This window comes from Labrus mixtus, chromosome 8 (assembly GCF_963584025.1).
Source record: "Labrus mixtus chromosome 8, fLabMix1.1, whole genome shotgun sequence".
Classification (NCBI taxonomy): domain Eukaryota; kingdom Metazoa; phylum Chordata; class Actinopteri; order Labriformes; family Labridae; genus Labrus; species Labrus mixtus.
In genome coordinates this window covers 28,385,590-28,400,166 of record NC_083619.1, presented here as the reverse complement: position 1 = coordinate 28,400,166, position 14,577 = coordinate 28,385,590, and the positions used below count along the sequence as shown (strand labels likewise).

Below are 14,577 nucleotides of genomic sequence, written 5' to 3'. Positions count from 1 at the left end.
AGATGAAATGACACACACACACACACACACACACACAAACACACACACACACACACACACATTTCATACTACAGCTCGATGTTTGGTTGCATCACAGGGTCATTAAAGTTTGCACGTTAAGAGCTGCGTTCATAACAGCATTCAGAGATGAAGTTCCTCAGAAGGAGAAGTTTGGTATTTTCTAGCTGAAACAATAGTTATGTAACATATTGAAACGTACGATTAAAACTCTGAGTTTGTGTTTAAAAATGTGAGATGAATCATTAGCTCTAAGCAGGTTTTACATTTTAACCTTAAAGGAAGAATATGCGATTTTTTTGATCCAGCAGATGTCGCACTTGAGCACCAGCATGAAACCAAAACAACTCGCGCTGCATTGTTGTGTTAGCATGCTAATGCTAGCAATCTTTATTATGCTCGTATCTTCACACTGCATGTAAATTTACCTGAAATGAGCGTGATCTAGAAACACAGTTAAGCAGTGAGTACAGTATGTTATTCTTCTTTTCTCTAGTCCCTCAATTAAACAACTTTTATACACGAGGGGAGGAGTCAGCCGGCCGTCCGGGCGATGTAAACACGATGTAGATACGGCTCGGACAGCATCACAGACAGTCATGACTCAGCGTTATTTTCAGAGGATATACTTGATTTCTGCTTTATTTATGTGTAAAATATCACACATTCAGTCTTTAAGGTCTTTCTTTTTGTAATTCCATCCATCGTTACCATGTCAGCAACACGTGAAGATTTCTCAGACTGAGTTTGTACGACTTACTCGTCACTTTTCTCAGGTATCGAAAGTGTAAATATAACTGCTTTCCTTTGACCTCTTTTGACCCCAAATCAGAGTGTCACTTTGAAACCTTCTTGTTTAAGAGTCTTACCACCTGAAGCTGTTAATTGTTGCCCTCCAGCAACGCACTAAACTCCAGCTGCACCGGTGGAGCTTAAAGAGGGGGAGTCTACGCATGTGTGCTCGAGTACGGTCCGTGGGAAATGTGACCGCAACAGTGCTCAAACGAGGAAGAGGAGCGCTATATGACATCATTCTAAATGGCTCCTGAGCTGCATGGTGCATGTGGCAGTAAGAAAAGGGGTCGGTGTTGGCGTCTCAGAAATAACAAAAACATCCACAGTTATGAAGATAGACTCATCCCGCGAGTGGTTGCCATGGTTACTTCTTCTTCTTTCTGCTTCTTGGTGGATTTGCAAGCCAACTATCTCTTTCACTCTGTGTAGAGGTTTTTTTCATCGAGGAGAATATGAAGTAGAAACTTCCCCCATGCATGAGTTGGATCTTGTGATACGTGGAGTTGAAGCTGCAGTAAACAGCTGGAGTGATGGATGTGTGTGAGGCTGTGAATAACTGCAGGGCGGAGCAGAGACACACACTTTGTTTTTAACTGATTGTTAAGGTGAAGGCTGTGTTGGGCGAGGTTAACGTCAGGATGGAGGTCCGAGTGCTCTGCTGAAAGGCCAAACCTTTTACAAAAAATGACCAGTCTAACACTTCTTCTTCTGACTCTACATATCGTACCCTGATGACCAGGGTTTGACCCTGACGACCAGGGTTTGACCCTGACGACCAGGGTTTGACCCTGATGACCAGGGTTTGACACCTTCAACACACTCAGGAGTGTTTAGGTTTATTAATCATAATCACTGCAACAAGTACAACACATTCTCTAAGACGCTGGTCCTTTAAAACCTTTAAACTGGACTTCTTTTTTTCTTATTTATTTGCTAAAAAAAAAAAAAAGGAGCAGCTGACCGGTCTAATGTGTTCTGAACCCCTGCAAAGTATTCAAAAACAAGTCGATCAGATATTAGGTATTATCAGGTATTTTAACTCGGTGTGTGAATTCTGAATTCTGTGTTTCGAGGTAAGAGGGATTAAAAAAAAAATCCCTCTAACAGTTGAGTTTGAAACACGACTTTTACAGCCCGGTCTGACGCTCGTAAACCTGCTCGTGTTCGACACCTGAAGTTAGTGTTTTTGGTGTTGGATCACTCTGACACAGAGTCAAAGTGCTGCCCAGCTGCCACAGTACGTGGTCCGCTTCTCAATGATCTCTGACACACAAACACTTCCCCTGTCGCAGACACCAAAGCCACCTCAGAGCGGACCCTCGTAAAAAACATGTAACATGGAAGAACCCCCCACCCACACAGAGAAAGGATCGAGTGTGTGTGTGAGGAAGAAGAGCTATAAATTTGCAAGCTGGCACTTTGAGGCGAGGCAGGAAGCTTTCTCGATGGATTTAGGGATTGTGGGTAATCAGATCCAGGCGAAGGGAGGAGAAGGAAACAGGAGCTGCTGTAAGAAAGAGAGGATGAGGAGGAAAGTAACACAAGGCGTCTGCTCATTAATGTCCATGCTCTGCAGAGACCCGCCTGCGTCTAACTGAAGCCCCTCCTGTTGTGTTTTTGAAGCTGCAGATTTCAGCAAGAACTCGTTCTGAACCACCGACCGAGAAAGTCCTGGAAAACCTCCAAACATGTGTTGCTCCGTGCGAATGCCACCATGGCTGTTTTTTTTTCTTTCTTCATGAAATAAAAAAACAAATAAGCAGGAGATGATTCAGACTTCTGACTCGTGTGTTTTAACGACCCGACACCCTGCATGGTGCTGTTTTACTGTTTCTGTGTCTTTAAATATTCAGCAGTAACAACTAAAATCTGAAAACCTCTCACATCAAGACGTCATGGTCACAGTCGGTGAAGGCTGGATTATACTTCTTCTTCGACTCGAGGCCGTTTAGTGAGCACTTCATACCTGTGCATGGCGTCTGCGTAGCTCTGTAATGCTGCGCCTACAAATGCTTGTTGGCTGTCCGATTTCTATGCTATAGTTATATCCCCCCCCCCCCCCCTCAAAAGGCTTCTGTCTTTTGCCAGGCCGTCGTTGTAAATAAGAATCTGTTCTTAATGACCGGCCTGGTTAAATAAAGGTAAAATTAAATTAAATTAAACAAAATTAAATTAAATTAAAAATTAAATTAAATTAAATTAAATTAAATTAAATTAAATTAAATTAAATTAAAATAATAATATAAATAAATAAATAATAAAATTGAATTAAATTAAATTAAATTAAATTAAATTAAATTAAATAAAATAGGTTCTGGTTCTTCCGCATTCTGTGCTTGTTTTTGTACAGGAAACCATGGCAACTGAAACTCACATTGGGAACCCGGATCCAAGTACACTTGACCCCAAAGTCCTTGAAATACTGTACTTGGGTACCCTGCCTGAGTCCGCCTGAAGAGGTGGTGGAAGTTATGGAAAGTTCAGTGACTCTTGTGTTAGTGTTTGTTGAGTTTTATTCTGAAAAACTGGCGAGCCTCATTTGTTAACAGAGCTGTCAATCATCATCATGTTGCACCCCCTTTTGATAACTAATTAACACAAAACATCTCAGAAAAACAAACACTTGGACATAAATCTGCATCATAAGAATGACCTTTAATAGAAACCATGTGTGAAAAAAATGTATTTTGATCGTATTGTTTGACCCATGTCCAATCTGTTCACATGGAGGAGGCGGAGCTTATGACCTCTACTGCAGCCAGCCAGTAGAGGATGTACTCTCTAAGCCTTTAAGTCAAAGTTTTAGATACTCTCAGTATGTTTATATTTTTAACTTTCAGGACATTTCTTAAATATGAAATGAAAGAAATCACACCAGCTTTACTTTGCAGATTTAGATTTTTAGGTTCAACTAGCTCTAATAATAAAGAATCTCATATTGCTGCTGTTTCTAGAAGATGTCTAAAGGTCAGAATGGTACGATCTTAAACCTTTGAATGAACTTCTTCACTCAGAACAACACTAAGAGATCATCATGTTGACATTGTTGTGACTGGCTGCTGTTGTGTTTTAGACACTAAACAGCCCAGATTAGATTTAATTACACCGTTTTAAAGGGTGTTACCACGCACAGCTAACGCCCCTCCAGACGCGGCAGTTTGTCCCTGACCTCCTGACCACAGAGGTGGGCGGGAGGTCAAACTGGAGCCTCTCTAGCCGGGGTTAATCGCTCCGGCATGTGGGGGCCACAGAAGCCCTGCAGCAGAAAAGATACCCGAGAGCTTTCCTCCTGGGATGAGTCTCTACGCCTTCCGAAACCTGGAGTCAGATAAATGATGAGATGGAAGTGTGACCAAAGGAAGGCATGCATCACAGCGAAGGGAAGACGGCATGAAGGGGAAAGGAAGCGTGCACATCCATAGTTAGTTAGTTAGTTAGTTAGTTAGTTTACGGGGAAACAGACCAGCATCAGGTTTTTGTTTTTGTTTCAGAGCTGATCTGTGACTTCTTAGAAATAACAGAGGAGGATTGGAGGCGGTGGAGATGGTCGCTGAGGTTTGAGCCTTGTTTTGGTTGGCCTTTGTGAAGAAAGAAAAAGACATCGAGTTGAATAAATGGAGGGACTTTTAGCCAGGGGGAAGAAAAGTGAGTTAGAAAGCTCTTATTTCTGGTTGTAGTTAAAATAATAAACTCATCTGGAGCTGAAAAAATAAGAAGTTTGGTTTGAAGTTGGGCTGGAAAAAAAAAAAGATTAAAAGCAGCTCAAGGTCTTTGTTTTTTATTTTTTATTTGATTGGGTCTCATTTCCTCCTCGCTGCTCAGAATCTCAAACAGAGTCTGCAGCTCTGCTCCTCGCTACAAAAGACCTGAATGAGGTCCAGAGCCGGAGGGGAGGGGGTTATACCTTGGGTGGCAAAAGCACGCCGAGAGCCAGGGAGTAGTACAAAAGCAAGCGTGCAGTAGAGCTGTGTGTGTCCTAGTTTGGGTAAGCTGGCATGAGGCCAGAGGTCTTTTAAATGAGTTACATGTAGCCGGTCTTTTCAGACACTGTCGTCGAAGCTGTTTGAATAAGTTGCACACACCGAGCTCTTTAGAGTAAGAGGCCGTCCCTGAAAGAGAGTTGGACCCAGTGTTGGAAAGAGATGTGGTCTCTGTTTCTCTTCACTCAGTCGCTCACTCAGGCACTGCAGCCCTGAACCTTTCTGGAAACCTTTGAGAGGAGCTGTGTGTGTGAGAACCAAGCGACAACCTCCGGGCTTGTAAAATGAAGCCGATGCAGAAGTGAAAAAATCCTGCAGTACATAGAGTGTCCACTAGAGGCTGGAACCCAGGAAGTCACATAGTCACACACAACAGGCAAAAAAGCAGTTTTTACAGCATTAATTATGTCAACAGCCTGGTACATGAACCAAATAGGTCTGATAGTTATCGTCATCATGGCACACACTGTAAATTTTTTTTAAAAGGTCTCTTTTTTGATTTTTAAAACGATACGTGTTATCCATAGTTAGGCGTGTAGCTGACATGATTGACAGGTGGGCGGGATGTAACGATCAGTCAAGAGGTTTAAAACCCCCCTCAGCTCCAGCTCTCAGCCTGTCGTTAGGTTGACTGAAAGTTAGACTGAGACAGGATTTCCAACATGGCGGCTGCTGCAGGAACAGACGGCTGACGTCACTCAGGCTTCTACCTGATAGATTTGGTTTTTCACTGTCAACTGGTTGTTCTGACTTTGATATTTATGAAAAGGTTGACGTGTAAATCTGGATAGTTTGACTTTAAGCTCTCTTGTTGTTAAACTGAGGAACTTTAGAAAGAAACTGTAAAGGTGTTTTTTGTTTGTGTTTGAAGTCGGTCGTCCAAAGCTGTCCACATGAGGCCATGAACAGCTGACATCTCTCACTGAGAAAACAAAGATCATTTCTGCTTTATTAAACTCGTCTCTGGTGGTGGTGGAGGAAAGAGAGGAGATGTTTCTCACAGTGCCAGGCCTGAGCAGCCTGCTGTATATAAACTGTCCTGTGAGGAAACACCCAACCATTATCCAAATCAAATGAAGAGTTTGGTTCCTAAAACGAAGCACACCTACACTCAGGAAAGTTTACAGACGACGTTTAAGATGCCACACAGAGGATTTTAAAACGACCGGGTGCTCTCTCCTCAAACCTCAGATCACTATAACCGTCCTGTTCTCACGACAAAAACCATCAAAATAAACGGTTGTTTGTTTGAAGTTTATTTGACATATTTTACAGTAAATTACAGTATTTTAAACAACAAATAAACAATTAAAGTATTTTACAAGTTCTTATTTAAACCATAATATTCACCTTTCTCTAATTATCCTCTCTTTACAATTAGATGTCTAAATTGTGGAAGTCGTTATTTCTAACCTGACCGTTATTTCTAACCTGACACCTTTTATTGCTAAAGTCTAACCAGACTTTGCGTTTTCATTATTTCTAACTTGACCCTTCAGCCCCTGCGTTTACAAAACGAGGACTACATGGGGATCTGGATCCTTCTATTTTGAGCATATAAGGTCAATGACCAAGCTGCATTATTGTAAAAGCAGGAAGTGAGGATGTTTTGACTTAAAGGTGACATATCCTCCTCCTCCTCTTCTTCAGTGTAAATAAGTCTCAGAGCTCCTCAAAACATGTGTGTGAAGTTTCTTGTTCTAAATCCACTCTGATCCTGTATTTGATCATGTCTATAAACCCCTCTATTTCAGCCCTGCTCAGAACAGGCTGTTTCTGTGTCTGTACCTTTAAATATGTAAATGAGCTGTGTCTGACCACGCCCCCTCTCTGGAAGGGCTTGGGCTTTCTCGCTCCATGTCCTATTGTTTACGGTGAGAAGGCAGACTCAGAGGGCAGAACAAACACCTAGCTGTGGGAGTGTCACCCTGTTTGAGCACACATTTTCTGAAAAGTGGAGCAGGAAAAAGACGGAGACCTCTTGATTTTTAAACCTTTACTCAGACAAAGAAAGGCGACACAGCCATTATTGTAGTTTATATTTATGACCCCTCGGTTCATCTTCTAAAGGTCTCTGAGAGACTTAGTGACACCTCCTCTGTGAGGCCGCCTGTTTGTCTTCTGGGGACTAATGAGTTGGTGTCAGTGTAATGAGTTTACATGTTAATAATTAACAGAGCCAGCCTGAAGCTCGTACTGTGCACCTGTGGGGTTACCAGGTTCATGTTTAGTGTGAGGGGTTTCCTCAGGCTTCACGCTGTGTCCAGTATTTAAATAAAAGGAGGTAGAGGATTAAAAGGTCATGTTTCCAAGCAGAGGGACGCTGACTGAGCTGGGGCGTGAGATCGCGTTTGCATTTTGCGTTCAGTCATTGAGAAGTCAAATAAAAACTAAAGCAAAGCTGCGGTCGACGTTTATCGACCTCTGTGTCGGAAAAAGAAGACACCAAAAACAAACATTGAGCAGAAGAGCTCGAGGAATCATCGACCTCTTCAGTCACACCTTCAGCAGACACACTTTGGGTTGTGTTTCTGTCCACTGGATGACAGATTAGGTTTCCAACAAATCCTGAAAATGATCAGACTTATCAGAGTGTAATCTCAGGAGCCACTGGTTATGTAACGATGGGAATCAACCTCTGGGAGTGACGGCTAATTTTTCAGGGCTTCTAGGCTGGAGTTAGCATTGAGGGACTTCCATCTTAGCATCACTTTCCTCTTCCTCTTAGCCTCAGTCGCTGGATCAAACAGTGCATAGATGGGCTGCTTTCTAGCTGAAGGCTGGTGGTCGAATGGTGCCATTAAGGCGTACATAATTCTTGCAAGAGCCATTAAGCAGGCCACCGGTGGACATGAGTTTGACGCCATTTTCCCTGTTGAAAGTTATCCTACTCGTAGATCGACTTTGAAACGACTATTTCAAGGTCTAAAAGTTACATATTGTTGCTTTAATTCAGATTTAATTTCCACTGCACGTATCTGCTTCTGTCATGTCTGCTAAGTCTCTCTGTGCTTTAGTCTTCACATCATAAATGTTCAACTTCAGGAGCTTTTCACCCAGTATTTAATTTATAGGAAAAGCACATGTCGATGCCACACATAGCTAATAAGCACTGCCGCCATCTAGTGGTGGACTTTTGTTTACATGCAGCCTTGATATTTCCCTTGCATGTGTAAAAAATGACCTCCATGTGGTTCAGTCATGAGTCAGTCCTGTACACCTAATCCACATCTGACCTGATTTTCTGTTGAGCAAACACGACTTTAGAGGAGTTTATTCAAGAGCACAAACAGCCAGCGGGCAGCGACACACTCGCTCACCTTCCCTGAACACACACTCCAGCCACACACACACACACACACACACACACACACACTTTTCTCATGTTCTCACAAACTGAGGTCAGACTCATGTAACATTATTTCTCTGCTTCAGTTAAAAGTTCTAAACGAGGCTGGAAGCTGGCGGACACAAAATTTAAACCGAAAGTGTCAAAATGTGTCAAAATGGATCTCTCTTCTTAAAATCAGTGCAGCTCACAAACACGACCGAGAGCTCCAACAGGAAGGTCTGGAAACATGTAAAACACTTTTCAGCGACCCAATCCCAACTTTTTTTAAACATGTTGCTGGTTTCAAATTCAAATATGCCTTAGATTTTCCACATTTCTCAGTTTCAACATTTGATATGCTGTCTTTGTGCTTTTTTCAACTTAAAATCGGGGTTTCAATGTTTAGCTTATTCTGTTTTTTATAACCATTTAACACAGTGTCTCAACTTCATTGGAAACAGCGTTGTATTTTAGCCTTCTCACTGTAGGATTTCAGTTTTTTTAAAAGATGTATTTTGGGTCTTTTTCTTCCCCCATTGGAGAGATAGGACAGGGGATAGAGTCAGAAACACAGGAGAGAGAGAGAGAGAGAGAGAGTGGGGAACGTCATATGGGGAAAGTTGCCACAGGTAGGACCCGATCCCGGGCCGCCTGCTCCTGAGGACTTCAACCTCTGCACATGGGGCGCACACTCTAACCACTAACCTACCGCCTGTACAGTTTTATAGTAGCTTTCTACTTTTTCACTCTCCTTCTTTGTTGATTGCTTTTGCACTTAAACACCAAGACGCATCCCTCATATGTGTGATCCTGATTCTAAATATTCAAATGTTGGTGCTACGTTGCACTCGTGGAAACACTGTGTTTTCTCCCATCAGCTCGATCATTAGACTTAATGTTTGCGTGTTCTTTTTCCCCATCAGCGGAGAGAGCGGCGCCGGGAAAACAGAAAGCACGAAGCTGATCCTGAAGTTCCTGTCGGCCATGAGCCAGCACTCCCTGGAGGTGTCGTCCAGAGACAGGACGTCGCACGTGGAGGAGGCGCTGCTGGAGAGCAGGTCGGCATGATTTAGAAATGTGATTTTTTTTTTTGGTGGCAACAATTTTTTTTTAGAAAACCCCCTCATGTGATAATCACCATGCTTCTTTAATGTCTCCACAGTCCCATCATGGAGGCCTTTGGAAACGCCAAGACCGTCTACAACAACAACTCCAGCCGCTTCGGGAAGTTCGTCCAGCTGCATTTCAGTCAGAAGGGAAACATCCAGGGAGGCAGGATCGTCGACTGTATCCTTTAAAAACTGTTTAGTGCTGAGAGAGTGAGACATCCTAACCTGGTTTAATCAAGCAGCAACCTCAGGTGTTGAAAAATGAAGCTGATGCTGAAGTGCAAAATTCTTGCAGTTCCTGGAGTGTCCACTAGAGGCTGGCTGCAGAAGCACAGGAAGTCACATACACACCCATTCTAAAAAGCCTGTTTTTACAGCAGAGATGAACATGTTTACAGCCTGGTTCAAAAAACCAAATAGGTGTGATTAGCTCATGTCTCGATGGACACACACTGTACGGGGGGTGAATGTTTTGATGACTCATCAGTTTTGATTTGATGAAGGATAAGAGTTATTCACAATAAGGCGTGTAGCTGACCTGATTGACAGGTGGGCGCGGTGTAACGGTTTGTCAGGAGGTTTAAAACCCACCTCAGCTCCAGCTCTCAGCCTGTCGTTAGGTTGACTGAAAGTTAGACTGAGACAGCATTTCCAGCATGGCGGCTACAGAGAAGCCTCCGGAGCCTGTAACAGATGGGTGACATAACTCAGGCTTCATCTATTTATATTTACAGTCTAAGGGTTTAATAGAAAGAAAAGAAATACGTAGGTGGGCAAAGCTGTTTTAAGAGGACGGAGATGTGCAGGCTTACTTTCCCTTCTTTTTGTCTCTTTAAAGCAATTTAAAATTAATCTCTAGTGTAGCATTGAAATAAATGGAGTTCGAGGCTCTTGTAAACTTTCAAACAGCTGAATAAAGTGCTAATTTAGTTTCCTCATTCTAACAACAGCGAGCATGACTTTATTTAACAAACATGAGCATCATCTTTCCCTAACCTCGATCCCTGTGAAACCTCTAAACCTGGCACAGTGGAAACAATATGTTGTACATGCAGCCGAATTTCAGCCAGCTTGTTTGTCTGGTTAGCGTCTTACATAATTAGTCTAAACTTGAGGTTACCAGCTGGTAGACACGGCGTGGTTACAACTGCTGTGCTTGAATCGTTCAGCTTGTTTGTAGAGTTTCAGCTGAGTCTTTACGTCTGTTAATGAGCCTTGACTGAGACCCCTCTGACCGCAGACCTCTTAGAGAAGGTGAGTGTCCGCCACGCTGACGAGGATGAAAGTGCAAATATTTAACACACTCATTTCAAACATGCGTTTCATGGTAAACAAAAATGTCTCTTTGAATCTACAGAATCGAGTCGTCCGGCAGAACCCAGGAGAGAGAAACTATCACATCTTCTACGCCCTGTTGGCGGGAACCAACAACCAGCAGAGAGGTCGGTCACAGAGAACTCAATGTTAAATAAAATATAAAACAATCTCAATAGAGAGGATACCGTCATACTCCTGTGATTAAAGGAGAGATTTAGATGTTATTTAAACAGTGATATGTGTTTATGTTATTTTTTGGTCTATATTGTGTAATTGTGTTTGTTGTGTTGTTTCAGAGGCGTTCGGGTTGACCCAGCCTGACAGCTACCACTACCTGAGACAGTCCAGCTGCACCGCAGACAAGACAATCAACGACAACAGCACCTTTCACGATGTTCTGGTACGCAAAAAAACCCCACATCAAACTGCATCATACCATTGAAGGTGACTCAAAATCCATCAGCGTAACTGGTCTTCTACCTTCCTAAAAGAGCACATAACACTCCACTGTTCATCTCCCTCCTCTGGCTCTCAGTTACTGCTCGCATCAAATTTAAAACTCTGCTGCTCGCTTACAAAACAGCGACACAAACGTCTCCTTACCTGATCCAGGTCTACACTCCCTCCCCCCCACTACGCTCTGCCAATGAAAGGCGTCTGATCCGACCTTCACAACAGGGTCCTAAGACGCTGACTAGACTCTTCTCCTCTGTCGCCCCCCGGTGGTGGAACGAACTTCCAAACTCCATGTGATCTGCAGAGTCTGCACCTTTAAGAAAAAGCTAAAGACCCAGCTCTTTATGAACACCTACACACTTAATGATGACGGTTTTGTTTGATAATGACGATATTTAGGATGGTTTTGATGCAGATATGATCACTCAAGAACAGCTATCGAAGTGCAAAAAACTGCAGTACTTTTAGTGTCCACTTGAGGCTCTCTGCAGAAGCCAAGAAAGTCCCATTAAACCCCATCTTAAAATGCAAATGCAATCAGTACTAAACATGTTTACAGCCTAGTACAAAAAACTATTTGGTGTCAATAGCTCATTTCTTTAATGGTACACATGGTACCATGGATTCATTTTTTATAACTCATCCAATTGAATATAATGAGGGCTAAACGTGAAGCCTACATTTGCACAATTAAGGGGCGTGGCTGAGTTAACTGACAGGTGGCATTGTAGCTGTGTCAGGAGGCTTAATGCCCCGCCTCAGCTATGTTGAGACAGCATTTCCAATATGGCCACCGCCATCAGTTGGCTTCATAACACTTCTTTTGACATCCCTGAGACTACGTCCATATTTTTTACAGTCTATGAATGAGAACATGACGCTACAACTTCTGCTGTCATCAACTCCCCGTGTGTGTGCTTGTGTTTTCCCAGAATGCCATGCGAACGATGCAGTTCACAGAGGAGAACATCGGGGAGATCCTGCGCCTCCTCGCTGGGGTCCTGCACACGGGGAACATCGAGTTCATGACAGCCGGAGGAGCTCAAGTCTCCTCCAAATCAGGTCAGAGAGTTTCTCCTCACCGTCGACACCTCCCTCTGCTTTACACCTCTTCAAGTTCTGTCTTTCAGTAGCGATGTTCGATTCTTAGAATAACCACATGAACCTGTCAGTGTTAAAAAAAAAACAAGATATTTTAGCGGACATATTTGAGTTGTTAAAGTTGTGACCATTGCAGCCTGTTTGCTGGCTGCAGGCTGAAGAAATCTATTGTTGCAAATTCCCAGACTTTGTACCTGTTTTTGATTTAAACGCCCAATAGCCTGGTTTATAAATGTACCTGAGTTCCTCACCTTCTTTAGATCTCTTTTCTGATATCATTTTGAAGACGATGCTCTTTTGTGTGTTTGTCCGTTCAGCTGCCCTCAGTCGGACGTCGGACCTCCTCGGGCTGAACTCAGATCAGCTGGCCGAGGTCCTGACTCATCGCTCCATGATCCTCAGGGGGGAGGAGATCTCCACGCCGCTCACAGTGGAACAGGTACTACACCTGTATATTAACCTGACACCTCACACACGTCTCAGTGAGGGTGAAAACATCGGCCACGTTCTGCTACCAAAACTTTAAGTTACCGATATTAGAGCTGGCTAAACACTGAAGCTTCAGTGTACAACAACGTGGCAAACTGCATGCACATCGCCTCTCGGGAGGAGGGGGGGGCGGTTTAGACAGCTCTCTTCAATGTTTTGAATTTGGACTGCAGTACCCATTTTAAACACTAGGTGTCAGCGTTACATACTGTTCCTTTAGGTTTATTCTGACAGATGTCATGTTAACACATTGAGTGTTGTCTCTCTCTCCTGTCCTGTCCTGTCCTGTCCTCTCCTCTCCTCTCCTCTCCTCTCCTCTCCTCTCCTCTCCTCTCCTCTCCCCTCCCCTCCTCTCTCTCCTCCTCTCCTCTTCTCCTCTCCTCTCCTCTCCTCTCCTCTCCTCTCCCCTCCTCTCCTCTCCTCTCCTCTTCTCCCCTCTCTCTCCCCTCTCCTCTCCTCTCCCCTCCCCTCCTCTCTCTCCTCCTCTCCTCTTCTCCTCTCTTCTCCTCTCCTCTCCTCTCCTCTCCTCTCCTCTCCTCTCCCCTCCCCTCCTCTCTCTCCTCCTCTCCTCTTCTCCTCTCCTCTCCTCTCCTCTCCTCTCCTCTCCTCTCCTCTCCTCTCCTCTCCTCTCCTCCCCTCTCTCTCCTCTTCTCCCCTCTCTCTCCCCTCTCTCTCCCCTCCTCTCCTCTCCTCTCCTCTCTTCTCCCCTCTCTCTCCCCTCTCCTCGCCTCTTCTCCCCTCTCTCTCCTCTCTCCTCTCCTCTCCTCTCCTCTCCCCTCCTCTCCTCTCCTCTCCTCTCCTCTCCTCTCTCTCCCCCTCTCCTCTCCTCTTCTCCCCTCTCTCTCCTCCTCTCCTCTCCTCTCCTCTCCTCTCCTCTCCTCTCCTCTCCTCTCCTCTCCTCTCCTCCTCCTCTCCACTCCTCTGCAGGCCGTTGACTCCAGAGACTCCATGGCCATGGCACTTTACTCCCAGTGTTTCAACTGGATCACCCGCAAGCTCAACAACCGCATCAGAGGGAAAGAAGACTTCAAATCCATCTGCATCCTGGACATCTTTGGATTTGAGAACTTCGAGGTGAGTGTTTAAACTCGGGGAAGGCTTAACAGTGAAAACTTGAACCCAGACTGGAGACAAGGGATGAATACAGTTTATTGAATTTAAATCAATTAAATTCCCTCACCCAGGCGCACTCAATTAAGCTCAATCATGTGACTTATTGTTTCCCCGTTCCCTCGCATTTTAATCCGTTTTTGAATCATTTATTGAGGAATGATTAAACACACCTCAGGGCCTCCTTGTGTGCTCATTAACTCTCTGTTTGTGTTCTCGTTTGTTTCCCCCCCACAGGTCAACCGCTTCGAGCAGTTCAACATCAACTATGCAAACGAGAAGCTTCAGGAATATTTTAACAAGCACATCTTCTCCCTGGAGCAACTTGAATACAACAAGTAGGTGGAGGTTGTTTTTTTTTATTGTGATGATGGATCCTTTTGTTTCCCCTTTTTAAAAATGTAACGCTTTAGCTCAAGAATTATTTAATTCAGGGGCGTGTTCAGACGTTTCTGACTTGGGGGGGGGGGGGCGACCTCGGGCAGTGACTCATGCAGGGGTGGCCCACACACATATATGAACTTTATTTCTTTACCCTTCCTATCCCCACCAAGGATATACTAGTAGGTAACGCAGTTCTCTGGGGACTCAAGAAGAAGATGAACTTAGAAAAATAAATGTAATGTGAAGCTGGTAGCCTCGTGGTTAGAGCGTGCACCTCGTGTTTGGAGGCTGTAGTCGTCCGGGAGGCGGCTTGAGTACGGGTTGTACGACTCTATCCTTTTAAATGTAAGACTTATTCCTGAATTAAAACCAGTTTTATAATCCTAATCCTCTCGTATTTCTCCTTTTAATGAGGCTCTATTATCAGTCATAGGAAACTAAATACCTTTGAGGTGTTTTGGATGTTTAAGGCAGTGGTTCCTTTTTC

The 14,577-nt window shown here is 43.9% G+C and overlaps 1 protein-coding gene across 1 annotated transcript in view; it reads left to right on the top strand.

Annotated features, from left to right (window-relative positions):
• The window catches only part of myo10 (myosin X), a 115,350-nt gene that overhangs the window by 64,680 nt on the left and 36,093 nt on the right, over nt 1–14,577 (top strand). Inside the window, exons 5-13 of the mRNA XM_061043660.1 lie at nt 9,048–9,182; nt 9,287–9,411; nt 10,474–10,487; nt 10,591–10,675; nt 10,847–10,950; nt 11,939–12,068; nt 12,425–12,546; nt 13,524–13,670; nt 13,944–14,044. Of these exons, the coding sequence (XP_060899643.1) occupies nt 9,048–9,182; nt 9,287–9,411; nt 10,474–10,487; nt 10,591–10,675; nt 10,847–10,950; nt 11,939–12,068; nt 12,425–12,546; nt 13,524–13,670; nt 13,944–14,044 (963 nt within the window). The remainder of the gene's footprint in view (nt 1–9,047; nt 9,183–9,286; nt 9,412–10,473; nt 10,488–10,590; nt 10,676–10,846; nt 10,951–11,938; nt 12,069–12,424; nt 12,547–13,523; nt 13,671–13,943; nt 14,045–14,577) is intronic.